We start from the raw sequence: 18160 nt of genomic DNA, 5'->3' as shown, positions 1-18160 counted from the left end.
CCGTGCTGGGCTGTGATGAGGCACCCCGCCCTCTCCACCAGAGTAGTGTCAGAGAGGCCATGTAGGGAGGGAGCTGGGAATTTTATCCCCATCAGTCGGTAATGAGGTCCCTCCCTCTGTGGTGTCAGCGGAGGCCACGTGGAGAGCAGTAATGAGGCACTCCTACTCTTCCCAGCCAGGGGGTGTCAGGGACACCTAATGAGGAGCCAGGGCTCCCACCTCCACCTCCATCCAGGAGCAATAAGAAGCCCTGCCTTCTACCCCTACCTGGCAGTTCAAGGCTGCAACCCCTCTTCCCCTGCCCAGCTGGTGTCAGGAAAAAAACTAGCTAAAAGAGGTTTAAATAAGACCCAGAGTTTCATAATATAAATACCAGATTTCAATGAAAAATGATAATTAGGAATATCTCAAACTAAAAAGAAAAAGACAATCAATAGATGCCAATATCAAGCGACAGGGATGTTAGAATTAGCTGACAAAGATTTTAAAACAGCTATCATTAAAATGCTTCAATAAGCAACAAACATGCTTGGAACAAATGAAAGGAAAAAACAGCCTCAGCCAAGTAATAGAAAATATAAAGAAAAACAAAGTGGACATTTTAGAACTGAAAAGTACAATAACCAAAATAAAAAAAAATTCAATAAGATTGGTTCAGTAGCAGAATGGAGAGGGCAGAGGAAAGAATCAGTAAACTTGAAAATAGAACAATAGACTTGAAAAACGAACAGTCTCAATAATCTTTGGACTCTAACAAAAGAGCTAATATTTGTGTCATCAGAGTTTTGGAACAAGAGGGGGGTGTGGTTGAAAAGTACTCAAAGAAATAATGCTGAAAACTCTCCAAATTTGGCAAGAGACATAAATCTATAGATTCAAAAGTTGAGCAAATCCCAAACAGGAGGAATCTAAAGAAATCCACATTAGCACACAAGAGTCAAACTTTAAAGACTAAAAACAAAGAAAAAAATCTTAAAAGCAACAAGAGGAAAGATACCTTACTTATAGAGGAGAAATAGTTTAAATAGCAGCAAGTTTCTCATTAGAAACCATGGGACCAGAGGGAAAGGGCACAACAATTTTCAAGTGCACAAGGAAAAGCAGCATCAACCAAAAACCCTATATCCAGCAAAAATATCCTTCAGAAATAAAGGAGGAAATCAAGACATTCCAAGATGAAGGAAAACTGAGATAAGTTTTTGCCATTAGATCTAAGCTTAAAAGAATGGCTAAGGGAAATTCTTTAAACAGAAAGAATAAAAGAAGGGACTTTGAAACAAAAGGAAAAAAGATAGAGTATAGTAAGCAGAAATGTGGGTAAATACAACAGACTTTCCTTCTCCTCTCAGGTTTTCTAAATTACATTTGACAGTTGAAGCAAAAATTATAACACTGTCTGATGTGGCTCTAAATGTGTGTAGGAGAAATATTTAAGACAATTATATAATAAATAGAGAAGGGTAAAGGAACATATAGGGAGGTAAAGTTTCTATACTTTTATTTGAACTGATAAAAAGATGATACCAATAGACTGTGACTTGTATATCTAATGTAATACATACAGGGACCATTAACAAAGCCACACAGAGATAGATTCAAAAAAATTATAGATGAATAAAAATTAAATTCTAAAAAATATTCAAAGAATCCAGAGGAAATCAGGAAAAAGAAAACAGAGAAACAAAACACAGGGAGAACACACAGAAAACAAAACTCTAGCATATCAATAATTACATTAAATGTAAATTGCTCAACGATGCTACTTAAAAGAGAGTGGATAAAAATGACATGACTCAACTGTCTTAGCTCAAGCTACTATGACAAAATACCATAAACTTGGCAGCCTAAACGATAGAAATTTATTTCTGTTCTGGAGGCTGGAAGTCCAAGATCAGGGTGCCAGCATGTTTGGGTTCTAATGAGAACCCTCCTCTGGGTTGCAGACAGCTGACTTCTTTTACCCTCACAAGGAAGAGAGAGCTAGCTAGCTCTCTAGCTTTTTCTTACAGTGGTCCTAATCTTGTTCATGACCCAATGACCTCCCCAAAGCCCGACCTCCAGGTACCATCACATAGAGTTTATATATAAATCAATAGCAGAAATATAATGAAAAAATCTCCAACTATTTGGAAAGGGAACATTACATTTCCGTATAATCCATGGGTCAAAAAGGAAAGTCTCAAGGGAAATTAAGGAAAAATAAATCAAACTGAATGAAATCAAAGTACTGCATATTAAAACTTATGGTTTTGTAGCTAAAGCCACGCTGAGAGGGAAATTTATAGCATTAAATGCTTATATAAGGAAAGACAAAAAGTCTTAAATCAATAATCTAAGCTCCCACCTCAAGACTTTAGAAAAATAGGATCAAAATAAAGCAAGCAGAAGGAAGAAAACAAGAACAAAATCAGTGAAATTAAAAACAGGAAAAAAATTTTAAATCAATGGGGAAAAAGAGCTGAGTATTCAAAAATACCAATAAAATTGACAAACCTCTAACAAAACCGACAAAGAAAAAAAGAAAAATGCAACTTACCAATATCAGAAATGAAACAAGGGCTATCACTATAGACGCTGCAGATACATTTTTTAAAAGTAAAAAAGTAAAAATTTTACTTTTTTAAAAGTAAGATACTGCAAACAACTCCACACACATACATTTGACAACTTAAATGAAATGAACTCATTCCTGAAAAAAACACCAACTACCACACCTCACCCAGTATGGAATTCGAATTACACTGTAACTTTTGAACAAATTAAATTTGTAATTTAAAGACTCCCAAATTAGAAATCTCCTGGCCCAGATGGAAGACAGTGATGATATTCTCTTCAATATGTCAACCTAAGATCTATACCCAGTGAAACTGCCTTTTAAGATTGAGGAGGTAGGGGTGTAGCTCAGTGGTAGAGCATGTGCTTAGCATGCACGAGGTCCTGGGTTCAATCCCCAGTGCCTCCATTAGCAGCAACAACAAATTTTGAAAACGATTTAAAGTAATACATTTTCATATGTATAAAGACTCAGTTTACCTTCATCTAATATTTTATTAAGTGCCTACTATGTGCTAAGTACTGTATAAGGACTGTCATTCTGATGACGTAAACGTGATAATTCCCAATTTATATATGGGAAAACTGATGCTTAAAGAGGCTAAGAGACTTGCTCAGATCCTTCTGATTCCAGAATCCATATTTTTTACCCTACACCAAGGAGATGCATCTGAGATTGACAGTGGACTATCCAAGATCCTTCTGTTTCAAGGCTGGATTTAGGATGGACATTTTGAAGACAGAAGGCTATTTGTTTAAGGAGATGGAGCTACAAACTCCCAGGTCTCAGGAGTGTACCTCGTCCACACACCAGCGAGTCTGGGTAAGTCTGTGCAGACAAGTGATCACGGCTTGGGAGGAAGAGCTTTCTGCACACGGCGATGTCCTGTGTGTGTGTGATGCTATGGGGGAGGGTTTGGGGAAGAGTTGTCCAGCTCCCCTCTCCTCCCTTTTCTTTCCTCTGTTTTGCCCTCTATACCCACCTTGCAGGTCTGATGTTCCCTAGCTTAGATAGTCCTTTCATGATGGTTATAATATCATTTACCCTACACAGTTGCCTTGAAAACTAAGTGAGCAAATTCCAGGAGAGCACCCCTCCATGTGTACACCCCATGAGGCTACTCTTATCCTCTGTCCTGTCCCCATCCGCATCAGCAACATTTGATGCCATGTTCTGTGACTGGCACTGAGAACCCAGTGACACAAATGCCAGAATGGGGGGAGGAAATAGCTCAGTGGCAGAGTGTGTGCATAGCATGCATGAGGTCCTGGGTTCAATCCCGGGTACCTCCATTAAAATAAAGAAATAAATAACCTAATTACCCCCAAAAAATTAAATTAAAAAAATGCCAGAATGGAATGACCATCATCATCATTACCTAGCAACATTCTCCCAATCTCCAGTGGAAGAAATAAAATCAAGCAAAAAGTCATAAAGAAGCAAACATGCAGCTGTTCTCCAGGAGGTGAGGAAAAGGAGGTGGAGAAGAGAGAGGAAGAGAAGTGGAAATCACCATCGTTCTTAATCATTACATGGTGCATTAGAATAATATGATTATTCATTGGCATTCTAATTAGGCTTAATGAAGAGTAATGGGTATGAGAGAAGGCCTGGAACACATATGGTTTTATATGGTGTATGTACCCCTCTGCCAGGAAGACACAGGGCCCCACATCAGGACCCCAGGACTCAGAAGCTAGAACAAGATGCAACCTGGGTCAGCTGGTGCCCAGCCATAACTCCTGACATGCATGACTGACGGGATTGACGTCTGACGAAGCACGTTGGCTCAGTGTGTTAAAAACCAGACAGACCTTGGCAGATGAGGGGTGGGGACTAGCAGAGGGACATTTTGTGAGCTGTGAGTGGTATGGACATCGGCTGTGGAAGGCACATGGGTGTGATATTGTGTGAATTGTGGTCCCCTCCCTTCTTAAGATGTGTAGACATACTTATAAGGGTATCTCAGGGTACATATGAGTTAGGAATGGGACTAGGGTCGGATTTAGCTTGAGTTTTAAGGATCCCCAAATAACTGGCTACATAGAAGGGAGGAAAATTCCCCAGCTCTCCCTTTGCTGTCTGAGGTGGGCTGATCTATCTTCATGGCGGTGAACTCACCATGGACTTCAGAGTTCTCGAGGCCATGTCTCCCTAGCAGCCGTTCAGCTGGATTCCTGGTTAATGGTATGATGGCTTTCCTTCCTTCCTCCCTTCCTTCTTCCCTTCCTTCCTTCCTTTTTATTTCTGGAGAGAGGAGGCTGGTTAGATTGAACTCAGAATGGGCAGTGAACTGGACCAGAATGAGGACAGAAGGATAGAATATAGTTTAGATTAAGTACTTTGAGCCCTCATCAGTGTGTTAGTTGTGACAGGTTATACTGGTTAAAAAAAAAAGTCAGAAGTTCACTATAATAAAGGCTTATTCTCATTTATCCTACGTGTTACTCACTGGTCAGCAGGGGGCTCTGCTCAGTGTTGTTGTCACTTTAGGATTCTGATTGATGGAGAAGCCACCATCTGGATCATTGCAGCTTTTCAAAGTAGAAGGAAAGAGAGCTCTGTCATTAAATGCTTCAGCCTAAAAGTAACACCTGGTAATTCTGCTTATGACTCATTGATCAGAATAATCAGATGGTCCCCACCCAACCACAGGGGGCCCAGGGACTGTGCCAAGTGGGTGGGAAGTTAGAAATACTTAAATATGAAGAGCGTTAATGAATTTAAGAGGCTCCATGGTTCCAAGCACATTTGTCCTGAACTTCCCAGCCTGTGGCCATCAGCTACTCCGTTGTCAAATATTTGCTGAGGGCCTATTCTCAGTCCATCACTGGGCTGGGTTCTGGAGGTATAAAAGTGAATAAGCCAGGGACCCTGCCTTCAAAGACCTTAAGGACTGCCATCACAGGACCCTGCCCCAGAGTCTGATTGGCCGAGCTCAGCTCCTGGCCCCACCCCTTGCTGGGGAGGGCAGTATGGTTGACAGCCTCGCCAGGACCATGTGGGGAAAAAATGGTGACGTGGGGTGCTGTCATAAAGAGAGAAAGGGTTGAGAAAACCGCAGATGCCCATTGCTGAGTTGCATAAGGAATAACAATAAGAAAATCAGAAGGTAGCTTAGAGTTCCTTTACTCAGCCCAACAAGTTAGACCCAGAGGGGTTATATAACTTTTCCATGGCAAAGCTGAGCCCCAGATCCAGGCAGTCTCCCTGATTCAGAGTAGGGCTTCTTCCACTTCACAAAGTGAACAAAGGAAGAAAATATGCGACAGTTAAGTCTCGGATCGTCTCACCACCCCCAGCAGGTGTGTTTCAGTTTGCTTATTCTTGGAGCATCTTTAGTTTAATATTTAGTGCTCCATAAAAGATGATGGGACAAATGCCCCACAACACACATGGAAGCCAGCACCATTTGGTTGACCCCAGACATGGAAGGGACCAGTAGAGTCACGTGAGACGACTGCTGCCCAGGAAGGGGACATTGTGGAGGACAGCTGGCTCAGGTCAACTTCCCTCCCTCTCACGAACCCCAGGATACCCATCGCCCCCAGTTTCAGAAGACACCCCAAGGAAGATGAATTGGGCTGTTGACTCCAAGCAGAAGGGGACTGAGAGCCTATGCCTCTTCCGACAGCAAGGCACTGCCTGGTGCCAGCGTCTTGGAATGTGCTGGCTTCATTGCTCTGACAGCATGAACGATGTTTGGTTTTGTTCCCAGCACTGTTATCATTTATCATCCTCTTGTAAAAGCTGGCACCCTCTGCCTGTTCCCCCTTCTTTCTCACTCTCTCCCTACCCCTTCCTCCAATCCAACCTCCCCATTCTGCCACTGAGGGGAGCCCTCTTGCATTTACCCCAGAGGAAACGCTCTCACATTGGTTCCCCAAAGCCCAAGAGACACCTTAGTTGAATTCATCTCATAAGTATGTACCGAGCGACCTCTCTGGGCAAAGTGATGTGCTTGGGGCTTTGGATGATAAAACATAAGTGAGACAAGTCTGTGACTTCAAGAACCTTGCATTCAGGCAGGGAAATAACTATGAGCACAGGTATGTGCAGAGTGAGGGAGAAGAACCACACATTTGGAAAGCCTGAGAAAGGCAGTACTCATGGCCTTTCAAAGAGCAGAGACTGTTGGGTGGGAGATGGCAGAAGATAGAATGCATGGGTAAAGAGTGAGTGGGGAAGGAAACAATGAAGACATCAATATCTTCAGAAAAGAAGTTGCTGAGAATACAAAGAAAGAGATGAAAGTCATAGCTGGAAGAGGAGCTATCAAATTTGAGCTGGTTTGAAGGTGAAAGAGATGAAGCCAGTGGAATGCACAAGGTTGAAAGTACAAGAGAGAGAAAATAATTGATGAAGCAAAGGCCCCAAAGGGGCTGGAAGGCCAGCTTAAGACAGGGGGAAGGGCTGGCTGTGGAGGGAAGTCAGAACACATTTATTTCAAGAACAAAGGAAAGAAGAAACTGGTGTGTGGGCTCCATCTTCTTAGTGAATCAGAAGGCAAGGTCACCTGCTAAAGAATGAGACTGGCTTGGGACCTTAAGAATACTAGAAGTTGGAATATCCAACTGAGGATAGATAAAAACATAAATTAAAATAGAAAATTAAAATTCTGATAAATGAAAGAGTTGTCTAACATTAAAGTCCCCTGCTGCAATTCAGTCTCACCCCAGGGCCTTTGCACATGATATTTTTGCTATTTAGAACATACTGCCAACCACTCTGCATGGTCAACATTTTCTCATCTTTCTGAACTTGGCCTAAATGTCACCTCTTTAAAGTGACCCTCCCCAATATTCTTATTTAAAGTAGCTTTCCTCCCCAACTCATAATTCTCCATCTCAGCTCCTTTATTCCTTTCTTGCCTTCACACCTGTCATACTTTATTAGCTGCTGCTGCTTCTTTTTAAAAAGTCTGTTCAATCCAGCAAGTATGAAAGCCCCAGGGAAGCTGAGACAACACTTGTCTTGTTTACTCCTGCATCCTCAGTGTCTACTCATGTGTCAGGCACGTAGAGGGAACTCAACGAATACTTGTTGAGTAGAGGAATGAGTATCAAAGAATGTGTGTTTGGAGTGGAGCTAACAGCCAGGCTGAGCAGTTTTCCCTGAGGTTGAGGACCGCAGGCAGAGGCTAAGATGGGGTCAGGAATGTAAGATGTCTGTTGGTGGTGGGAACTTGTGAGAGATAAAGGGAAAGAAGCAAAAGTGTTGCATGTGGCCCAGAAGGCAGAACCAGGATGGGGATGGGATGGATAGAAATGAAAAGAAGGCAGAGGTGGGTCAACCCCTGACTTAGTGATTAGATGTGTGCAAAAATGGAATGGATTTTCCAGGATGTAAGATGGCCAGATTTATGAGTAAAAATACAGGACACCCAGTTAAATTCAAATTTCAGACAAACAATAAAAATCTCATGCAGTATTTGGGACATGCTCATACTAAAAAAATTATTCCTTATTTGAAATTCAGATTTAACTGAGCATCTTGGATTTCATCTGGAAATCCCTACCAGGATGATAAGTTTTTGTCACTGAAGGCTTACCAGCTGAGTCTGAAACACCACATGAGAGACCATGGGTTGATGATTGGTTGAGATATCAGATGGTGGGCTTGAGTTTAAAAGCCCCACCAGGTATTCCATTTCCCCAGTTTTCCTTGGGCAGAGTGTTCAGGCAAGGGACATCCTGCCTGCTCCCCAAGAAGGATTTAATTCACTGTCCTGGAGCCTGGGAGCTCCTTGTTTAAAGCGCTGTTCTTCAGTCAGCATCATCCCACATCCTGCATCCCCATCCAAGAGCAGCTAGCCTGGGGTGGGGGGTGGGCTGGGCAGGTGGCTAAGCTCATCCCTAAACCCCTGGACACAAATATGGGTCCATTGACTCCCCCACCCAAGGCTGGGCTCCCTCCCCCACCACCCCTTATCAAGCCTCTCTCCTGGGTGGTGAGCTGTCACCCGCCCTGGTGCTGCCCCCTCAGCCTGCCATCGCCAGACTCACTCGATTAGGGGATCCGAGTGACTTACAGGGGCTCCTCTTCCCCAGGGTCGGTATTTGCATAGGGTGATGGATGCTGAGATGTCATCTAAACACATCTGCACTTTGCATTTTAAACAAAGCAATTTCCAGAGCAAGCTGGGGCAGCTTTGTCTCCTTCCAGGAACATTTCCTCTGAGTCAAATTCTCTCTCTCTCTCTTTTATTTTTTGGCCAGTACTTTTCACATCTGTCCCAGGTTTCTCTCCTCTACTGGCCTCCTGCTCACTCCCCACCCCTGCCCCACTGCCATGGTAGAGACTCCAGTGTGGAGCAAAGGGTTACATGCGCCGCAGGATGGAGAAGGGCGTAGGACCTGGCCAGGGCCAGGCAAGGGTCACCTAGCTCCCCCCTCACCTGGCCACTCTGCCAGTGAGGGCAGAGCAGGGGCTTCTGAGCCTGGGCCAGTCTGAATCTACAGCTAGTGTCTCACCCCCCACAGCCAGCCCAGGGAGGACCAAAAGCTTGCCCCACTGTCTCCAGGTGGGAGAGACAGGTCTGACCATGTCCTTCCCCTGCTTAAAACTCGGCCAGAGTTTCCAATTTGTTCTGGATTGAGAGCAATGTCCTCAACAAGCCCTGTGCAATCTGGCCCCTGATTTCCAGCCTTCTCTTCTCTTCTGCCCCTTTGCCACCAACCAACCAACCAAATGGTCTTTTTCCAGTTTCTTGAGCAAGCCCGGAGCACATTAGCCTCGCTCTGTGTGTGTCTCCCTCTCTCTGTCCTGGAAGAGAGCTCTCTCTCTTCCAGAAACTCTCTCCCCCACCTTACCTGGCTTCCTCCTCTCCTACATGTCTCAGCCCCCACCTGCTTCTGCAGGATGGTTACCTGCACAATACCCCCCATCCCCCACCCCTATCCCTGCCAAAGGCTAGGTTGCTTTCCCTGCTACATCCTCCCATATGTTGTTGAAAGTTTCCTGGATAAGATGCCCTTGTAAATTGCTAGTTCAATGTCTATCTTCTCTGCTCAACCAGGAGCCCTCAATACACCCCCAAACTTAGCCCTGTACCAGGTGATGAATGAATATGTAAAGAAAGCAGGCCAAAGTGACTAGAATCAGTCCGGAGAAAGGAGGGCTAACAGAAGAGACAGCACATCATGGACTGGAAAAGATTTCTAGGTGTTCCCCTAAAACAACTGCCAGCCTTTGAGCCTGGAGGTGTTCCCCTGGAAGAGCACGTCCGGGTCCAGTGTGCACGGCAAAGCCTCAGGGCAGGTAAGGGGCAGCTCTCTAGGATTCCAGGTGGCATCTGTTCTGTGGGGGCGAAGTGACTTTGCATCAGAGGCAAAATGAAATACATAAGGTGGCGAGGTTTTCAGTCTTTCTCCACGGTCCTCGCCACACGGCCTCTTCTCAAGAAGACGTTTGCTTACTGGAGCAGCTTCTGGCTTCTCTTCAGCTTGTGCTGAAATGTGGAAAGAAGTTGAAGAGGCTGAGCTGATCAGGTAACAAGGAACTGAATCGGGGAGGGGAGGGCTGGGCTGAAGTTAGGGCATCTAGAAGGCTGAGTTAAGGGGAGCTGGGGCAGCATGGAGATACATGAGAGAGATTTCCAGGAGCAGCTGCTGCCTGGGAGAGAGAGAGGAAGAAAGAGGTTTCTGATGAGGTTTTGCTGTGCATTGATAATTTACTATCCTACTGGTGGTGTTAAGGGTTAAGACTAGAGTCATTTTTAGTTATTTTGTGGTTGCTGGACTGTTGTTTCTTTGGGAGGAACTGGCTGGGCATTGAACATGGCTTTGGGTTTCATTAGGAACATGTATTTAATGAGAGGCCTTGAGAATGGGGTCAAGTGCAGTTCATGTGGCCCATGAGTTGCTCTAGAGTCTTGTCTCCTTTATGCCGGCCTCTGTCCTAGCCTTGCTCCAAGCCTGACTGTAGAGGCTTGTCATGTGTGTCTGTGGGACGAGGGGACAGGAAGCTTTGGTGGTCCCTCTTCTCCACAGGGAATGTGGGGAGAGGCTCTTCAGTATCCAAGTGAGAGCCCCAGTGCCCTGGCTTTGGCTTGTGACAGCTGCCAATGGGATCTTTGCACAGATGAGTTGGGCATTTGGGCTGACAAGGAAGGGCATGTCTGCAGAAGTGAGACCAACTTCCTAGAAAAAGTAAGTTGGAAAAAAGATCTCTAAAGACTCCTAACCTTTCCTCCTGTAGAGACGAAGGCTTGGCTTCTGACCATCACACACGGGGCTTTGAATGGCTAAGCCCCAGGTTCCCCTGCCCATCCCAGGCTAGGGAAGGAAGTGATAAGAGAAAACCCACAGGCGGAACTGAACAGGCAGGGACAGTCATGGGGAGGGCCATTTGGGGCCAAGAGGAGGAGGGAGAGGAGGAGCCATCTTCATCCGTAGCACTCTTAAACAGGGAGCACATGGTCTGCCAGAGGACTCCCCACTTCTTCCAAACATGAAGCCATAGGTCGATCTTGCTTCCCCAAACCAAAAGTCTACACGTAAAGTGAAACCAGGTGGATGTGACGGCAGAGACTGCAGGACTGGACCCCTCTCTCCTCGCACCTCTGCGTTAAGTCAGAATAGGAACCGTTCATGTAGTGCATGGGATATTCGCCCCGGACAGATGTTTTCGGGGTCAGAGCAAGACTAGGTGAGGTAAAGGTGGCTTCAAGTGGTGGGAAGAGCTTGGTAATGTGAGTTGACACCCCCAAATTCTGTTCCCTGGAACCCTGGGGTTTTTTTCTCGATAATGCCCAGAATATGTGTAAAGCAGTTTCTCAGCCTCAGCACTGCTGACATTTTGAGTCCGATGCTCCCTCGTGCGGAGCTGTCCTGTGCGCTGCACGATGTCTAGCAGCATCCCTAGCCTGCACCCACTAGATGCCAGGAGCGCCCACGGCATGACAGCGAAAGATGTCTCCAGGCATTGCCAAGTGCACCTTTGGAGACAAAACCACCCCTGTTTGAGAACTTCCCGTCTAAACCAAGTCAAGCACTCATGCGCTTCCTAGTCCAGCACCCCACAATGTTTTCTGAGAATCAAGGGTGAGGTTATCATTTAGGCTCATTTCTCACAACAGGCAAATAGGGATATAAAACGGTAATTGCTAAGCCCTTTCTGTTCTAAAAATCTGTGTCTCTAAGACGAGATCTACTTTACTGCCTTTGAGGCTGGGTAGAGAGCAAGGGAGGGTGTCTGGTGGGCATGAGAAGAAGTCACAGCCTGTGAAGATGGTCAGTGCTAACACTGCTATGGAGGGAAGCTCGTTGCCTGTTCCCTACCCAGCCAGCTTCATGGCCTGCTGCCTTCCCGGTGCCTCCCCTGACTTTCAATAGCCTCTTTTTTAAGCTTAACACAGACTTGCCTTCTCTGAGTCTTCCCACCTCAGTGGATGACAACTCTATACTAGTTGTTGGGGCCCAAGTCTTGGAAATCATGGATGTCTCCTCTCTTTCCCTTGCATTCCACATCCATCCTATCAGCAAATCCTGGTGGCTTCAGAACTGATCCAGGACCCACGCACTTCTTAACCCCTGCTCTTCTCCCACACTGGTCCAAGCCACAGTCACCTCCTCACCCGTGGTTTCCTAGGTGGTCTTCCTGCTTCCATCCTTGTCCTCCTATGGCCTGTTATGAACACATCAACCAAAGGCTCCTGTGGAGATGTGTGATCACAGCACTCTTTTACTCAAAATCTTCCACTTAGAGTGAAAGCCGCATTTACTATGACCTCCCACCCCCTTTGTGATTTGCCCCACTCCCCCTTGCCTCACCCATTCCACTTCAGCCACCATGGTTTCCTTTATGTTCACTGAACACACCAGGCATATTCCTACCTGAGGGCCTTTGCACCAGCTGGTCCCTCTGCTTGGAGAGCTTTCCCTCCAGATGCCACATGACCCTCACTTTTTCAACTTACAGTTCATTGAGGCTGCTCTGACCACTCCTTTTAAAATTATATCCCAACCCCCCATTCCTGAGCCTCCATACCCTGCTTTTTTCTCCTCATGGAACTTAACACATTCTAGTTATTTATTGTGCTTGTTCTCTTTACTGATGTAGTCTCTTTGTCCAGTACAGTGCCTGGCACAGGGCAGACTCTCAGTGAATATTTGTTGAATGAATGAATGAATGAATGACCCTCAGTTTTGTTTTACCCTTTCTTTAAAGCTTCAATTCTTTTGCTAACTCAAAGAGGGGAATATTTGGGGAAAGAATGGAGACAAAAATATGGATGAGGTTTAAGTCTTTGGAAAAATGAAATATTAGCTAGTTTGGTCACCCATTATCTAGACAAATCAAAGAAGTAATGCAGAAAATCCTAAAATACAGATTGTCCAGTAAAAATTTCTATTTTGATTGCATTATATGATGTTATGTTGACTCTTTCCTAATTATTTTTTCTTAAGGTAGTAGCATGAATATCAGCTCTGGGTGTGCGTGTCTGTGTGTGTATACATGTACACATGCACAAGATGTAGGTGAACTGGAAACTTACCTAAAATAATTCAGAAACTGGGTGCTTTCATTCCCACAAATACTTAATACATTTCATGCACAAGACTTGCTAGGTATTAAGTTCAAAGACTTCCATGTGGATCCTCTTTTCCAAGAGCGTGAGGAAACCAAGAGCTCATTGAAAGTTGACCAGATCTTGAGCTGTCTAGGTGTGTGGGTTCTGTGGGCATCATGGTTGGGCGGTTGCCTCCTAGACTTCCAACCCAATCATTTTTTTGGAGCAGCTAGACTGATGAGTGGAACTGGTCCCACCTCATAGTGGTCACAGTGACCCTTTAAGGGATAGGCACAAAAGCCATTGGGATTCACAATGAAGATCAGATATTTTCCATGGTTGTAAGAAGAGATTTTTTTCCCTTTCCCTGTGATGTGAAATAAAAAGCTGGCAGCCTTCTTGCTACAATGAAAGAGGCTAGTTTAAAGACAAAGCATACATACAGAAGAGGGCAGAACTGAGAGAATCAGAGAAGTAGAGCCAGAGCCCTGTTGACTTTGTGAACCTCTGGATCAAACCCTGCCTGATGCCTGAGCCACTTCTAGACTTCACATATATCCAAGGCAGTAAGTCCAGTAAGCCTGTATAAGCTGGGGGTGTTTTTTTCACTTGCAACAAAAGGCATCCTGATATAGTCTTCTTTCATGTTTTTCAGGCCCTCCCTTCTGCCTCTCACAGGTCCTGAGCGTGCCCTGTTACAACATGTAGGCTCCCTGTGCTGTCTGCATTATGTGCATACGTATACAGATGCATTTCAAAATCCTAGGGCGACAAATTATTTTTAGTTCAGATATACCTAAGGTTCCATTTCTCTGACATTAATGAAAATAGAGGGCTTCAGCACTCATATCAAAAGCCTGAAAAGAAGTAGAAGGGGTTCTCAGACCTGTACCTCACGGCTCAAGTTGCATTCTTGACTTTTGCTGCTGGATACACATTTTAACGCCCACTTGAATCCCCAGAGAACTCTGAGGTGGAGCTGCCTCTCCCGACGGGCTCTCCTGGCATCAGCCCTGAGACCTGAGGGCAGTGCTGTCCAGGGGACAGCCAGCCGGGAAAGATAATGTGTGAAGAAACTCTCCAATAGGCCGTTCCTTATTTATTAGATTCCAGATACACGGGGCCAGGACGGAAAAATCCTAGGGCATTTGGGAGAACACGTACAGAGGTGGGAGTGCGTACAGGGAGGTGATGCAACGAGGGACCGCCACTTAAAAAACATATACATCTGAAGAAGCCGTTCCAGCCGCATCATCATTATTCGAAAATAAAACAATCTCCACATAGTGCTTTTCTTTGGTGCTCTTCCATGGGCACGGGCCCCTGTCTTCTTGCCACAAGTTTGTCACTCCTTCCCCTCGCCACAACCCCCCTCCACCTTCCCCCATCTGTGCGGGGGGGTGGCGGGGAGTCTGAAGGGAAGGGTGGTCCCCGATGCAGGGGTGCGTGCAGTCTGGCTCCTCTAAGGCCCTGTGATGCCTTCCCACCCAGCTTCCTGCTCTGGTCTTGAGCGCTTCCTACTTGGTTCTTAAACTGTGCCCTGGGAAATCACTGAAGTTTTCTGTATGCAAAAAGTGGGAGCCACTATCAAGGTTCGCGTGTGGCAAAACCAGTCCAGAATCTTTAGAAAGGGTGGGGATACAGGGAGCAAACAAAACCCAGCCAATACCACCTTCTCCATGGTTGTATTTTTTTCATTTTATTTCTTGGTTCATTTCAATGACCTGTATCATGAGTACAACTGAGAAGGGCTATTTCCTCTTTACAGATTTTCCAGGAACAGTGGATTTGGGGGATAAACTTCATTTCTGTTCTGTCTGGGTTTGGGGAACAGGGTGTCCTAAATTCTCCTCACTCCATCCCCTACTAAGTCAGGGCCCTCCTCTTTTCAGGAGTTCCCAAAGCTGGCTAGGTTTCCAACTAAGTTGGCTCCTAAACTTCCCTCAATGTCAAAGAGTCCATCACGTACATACCAGGGCCATTCCCACTGGACAGCATTCCCATGGTTACTGATACATTTCCTGCTGCCACTGGAGTTTTTAAAGCAGCAGAAGCAGCAGCATCCATCTCACTGGCACCAAGCCATCAGGACCACCGCCCCCTCCCTGCTGTAAATGGGCTCTAATGCTGCGACACCTGCCCTAGATCCAGCGAGACAAAGCTATCCTGGGTACCGAACACCCACTCACTGCAAACTAGTTGCACTGTTAGCTGAAGATGCTTTTCCTGAAAAAGGTGGACTGCAAAGGCCAGCTGTGCACTAGCCCCTGCCACGGCTGACAGGTCCTCATGCTTGAGCAGGAAGTCACACTGCAGAGAACCAGGTGCCCGGATGATGAGATGCGACCCTCTTCCCCCACTTCCTCGAGCACATAGCATAATGAGAGAATAGGGGAGGCTCCTGCAGAGTGGACCCCAAGTTCTCTCGCTGTGTGATCTCTCTGGTCCAGACTTCAGGGCACGGCCCCTAACGGTTAAGTTAGGCTTGGGTTTTATCCCTGGTCCCTTAGAGGTGCCTATGCATCCGTCCACCCAGATTGGAAACTGCACAAAGAGCTAGGGCTGAAGCATCCTGGATCATCCCAGTGCTGACTGTGGCCTTGGAGTCCCTGCAGGCAAAAGGGAGGAGGGCACACCTCACTGGTCTGTGATATCTCTTGAAATCCCTGATATTTTCTATGTGAAGATATTCAAGAGCAGATGCTGGGAACCCTCCTGCCTAGGGTGACCTGAACATGTCTCAGCATGAACGTTCAGGAGGAGCGGTGTCTGGGAGCGGAGACGTGGAGCCAGCAGTAGCCGCTTCCCTGGGAATAGCTGGGAGTTGTGGGAGAGGGCACTTGGCCTCCTGATCCTAGTGATGGGTCGGGGGGATCTGCTTGCCTCTCGGGGTGGAAAAAGGTTGGGTTAGAAGAGGTGTAGATTCCCGAGGAATGTGTCCCAGGTGGGGTTGGTCTGATCCCTGCTTTAGAGGGCAGCTGATTGGAAGGAGCATTTTCCATCATGCTCGATGCCCCTCCATCCTCGGGAGATCCTCTAAGCTGCCGTCAGTCAACCCTGTGAGCACCAGATGGGTTGTTCAGGGCTGTCCCCTTCCCCCAGTGTGTTGTAATGGACTTTCATAGCCACTCACAGACATGCATGACCAACTGTCCCCATTTGGCCAGGACTGAGGGGTTTCCTGGGAAATGGAACTTTCAGTGCTATAACCAGTCCTGGGCAAACCGGGGTGGCTGTCACCTTACATAACAGCCAGGACTGGAGGGGATGGGGGGTGTCCCATCAGAAAGCTGGGCCTCAATGTGCCCAGGGAGCTGGGCCACACCTCCTTAGTCCAAGGGTGGCAGGAGCAGCAAGGGGGCAGAAGTAACCCCTCCCATTACACTGACTCATCCAGCCCTTTGGAACGCGGGGGAGGGGCATCCTGGTACCCACTGCCCTGGATGCCAGGAAAGATCAGGCAGGCTGGTGACCTCCACTAAGGCCCTGTCTTCGGGTTCCCCTGCCTGTTCATCTCTGCTTCTGGGCCTTTCTGTGCTCAGCAAAGATTGGTTTGGGCCTCTCCCTATCCTGCCCTGGTCCTCCAGGACTGCCAGCCTAGAATTAGTGCCAGGTTGCCCTCAGACAGGGCTAGGCCACTGCATATCCCCTACTTCCCACAGGCCTACCTGCTCTGGACCTGCGGGGAAGGCTGACAGGGAGGGGAAGCAGCAAGCAGAAGTGGGGCACTGGGGAGTGTCTTCCTGGACCCTGCTCTTCTCGGAGCCGGAAAGTTCCCAGCTATGGCCCTGAGGCCATCTTGGCTGGCTGAGCCTACTGCGGGAGAGAACTCAAGAGGTACGGCAGGAAGTACTAGCAGGACTCCTGGGAGATGAGGGGGGATGACAGGCTGGCCCTGGCACACGAGTGATGAGCAGAGCAGGTGGGGGTGCACAGAGGGATGCGGGGCCCAGGAAAACGCATGCGCTCTGGCAACTACTCTCTTGATGTGAGCCTGGGCCGGGAGCTGATAGAAAGGAGGGTGGGAGGGAGGGAGGGAGAGAGCATCTGGACTGTGGAAGGTGTAGGGCCTCTTGAGGGGCCCCACAGAACCCCAGAGTAGGCAGGGGCTCTGGAAGAAAGCACCTGCCATCTGAGAAAGGAAAACCTCTGTCAGGTACCCCACCTGAGTGTGCCAGAGTCCTGGGCGCTGAGCACTGCCCACCCCTGCACCATGGGCAGAGGAATGGGGGGCAGTGTGGGGTTAGGAAAGGTGTGTGCTGCCTCTTGGTAATTTGGTGGGAAGAGGGGGCATTTCCTCAGCGGTCCCAAGCCACTTGGGAGTCAGCCCTGGCCCAGGCCTCAGCACTGCCTGTGGCTAAGGAAAAACATACCAAAGAAAAAGCCAGTTACAGATGAGCCCATGCCCTGCCCTCCCATGCCCGTTCCCCCGCCCCACAGCACCCAGGACTCTGCACACAGCTGGGAGGCGAAGTCCCTTTCTCTGGGACTGCTCGTGGCCATGATACAGGACTTGAACGTTGAGGCTGGTGGCTGTGGAGGTCTCTGCGTCGGTCCATCCGTTTGTCTGTCCTCGGGCGGGAGTCGGTCCGCGCGTGCCAGGCCATCAGACCTTGGCCTCCAGCATCTCCAGGAAGAGTTTGTGCATGGGCACCTTGCCCTGCAGTTTGATGCTGTAGAAGTGCTGCACGGCCTTGGCGGCCGTCTGCCGAAGCAGGGGCAGTGTCAGCAGCAACTTGCCCGTCCTCCGCGGCTCCTCGTGGCGCTGGCTCAGCTCGTAGTCCTGCAGCGCCTCGTGCAGCAGGTCCTGCAGCTTCTGGACTGCCTCCAGGTCCTCGATGTACATGGAGTCTGTGGGCACATGGGTGAGTGTCAGCGGGTGTGGCTGGAGAGCACTGCCCCGGGGAGGAGATGGGGAGGGGAGCTCCCATGGCCCTGGGCCTCTGCTTTGGAGCCTTCCAAATCCTCACTATACAGAGAAGGAAACCCAGGCTCAGGGAGGACACACTGCCAGTCTGAAGTCACAGAGGCCAATGACAGAGCTGGGCTTCAGATCCAAGGAGAGATCTCTATCCATGGAGGACTTGAGAAAC

The 18160-nt window shown here is 47.5% G+C and overlaps 1 protein-coding gene and 1 long non-coding RNA gene across 7 annotated transcripts in view; one reads left to right on the top strand and one right to left on the bottom strand.

The window, feature by feature from the left end:
• Window positions 1-13827, top strand: part of LOC105086074 (uncharacterized) — a 171656-nt gene extending 157829 nt beyond the window's left edge. The window contains exons 6-7 of the long non-coding RNA XR_010381043.1: window positions 3215-3376; window positions 13723-13827. This is a non-coding gene — a long non-coding RNA (uncharacterized LOC105086074). The remainder of the gene's footprint in view (window positions 1-3214; window positions 3377-13722) is intronic.
• A 324-nt stretch (window positions 13828-14151) lies between these two features.
• The window catches only part of ESRRB (estrogen related receptor beta), a 155777-nt gene continuing 151768 nt past the window's right edge, over window positions 14152-18160 (bottom strand). For all 6 annotated transcript variants that reach the window (XM_064486141.1, XM_064486142.1, XM_064486140.1 and 3 more), the window contains one exon: window positions 14152-17918. In XM_064486141.1, the coding sequence (XP_064342211.1) occupies window positions 17674-17918 (245 nt within the window). In that variant the 3' untranslated portion in view covers window positions 14152-17673. The remainder of the gene's footprint in view (window positions 17919-18160) is intronic.

The sequence above is a fragment of the Camelus dromedarius genome, chromosome 5, assembly GCF_036321535.1.
Source record: "Camelus dromedarius isolate mCamDro1 chromosome 5, mCamDro1.pat, whole genome shotgun sequence".
Lineage (NCBI taxonomy): Eukaryota > Metazoa > Chordata > Mammalia > Artiodactyla > Camelidae > Camelus > Camelus dromedarius.
The sequence above is the reverse complement of the archived record's forward strand: the minus strand, read 5'-3'. Positions and strand labels throughout refer to the sequence as shown.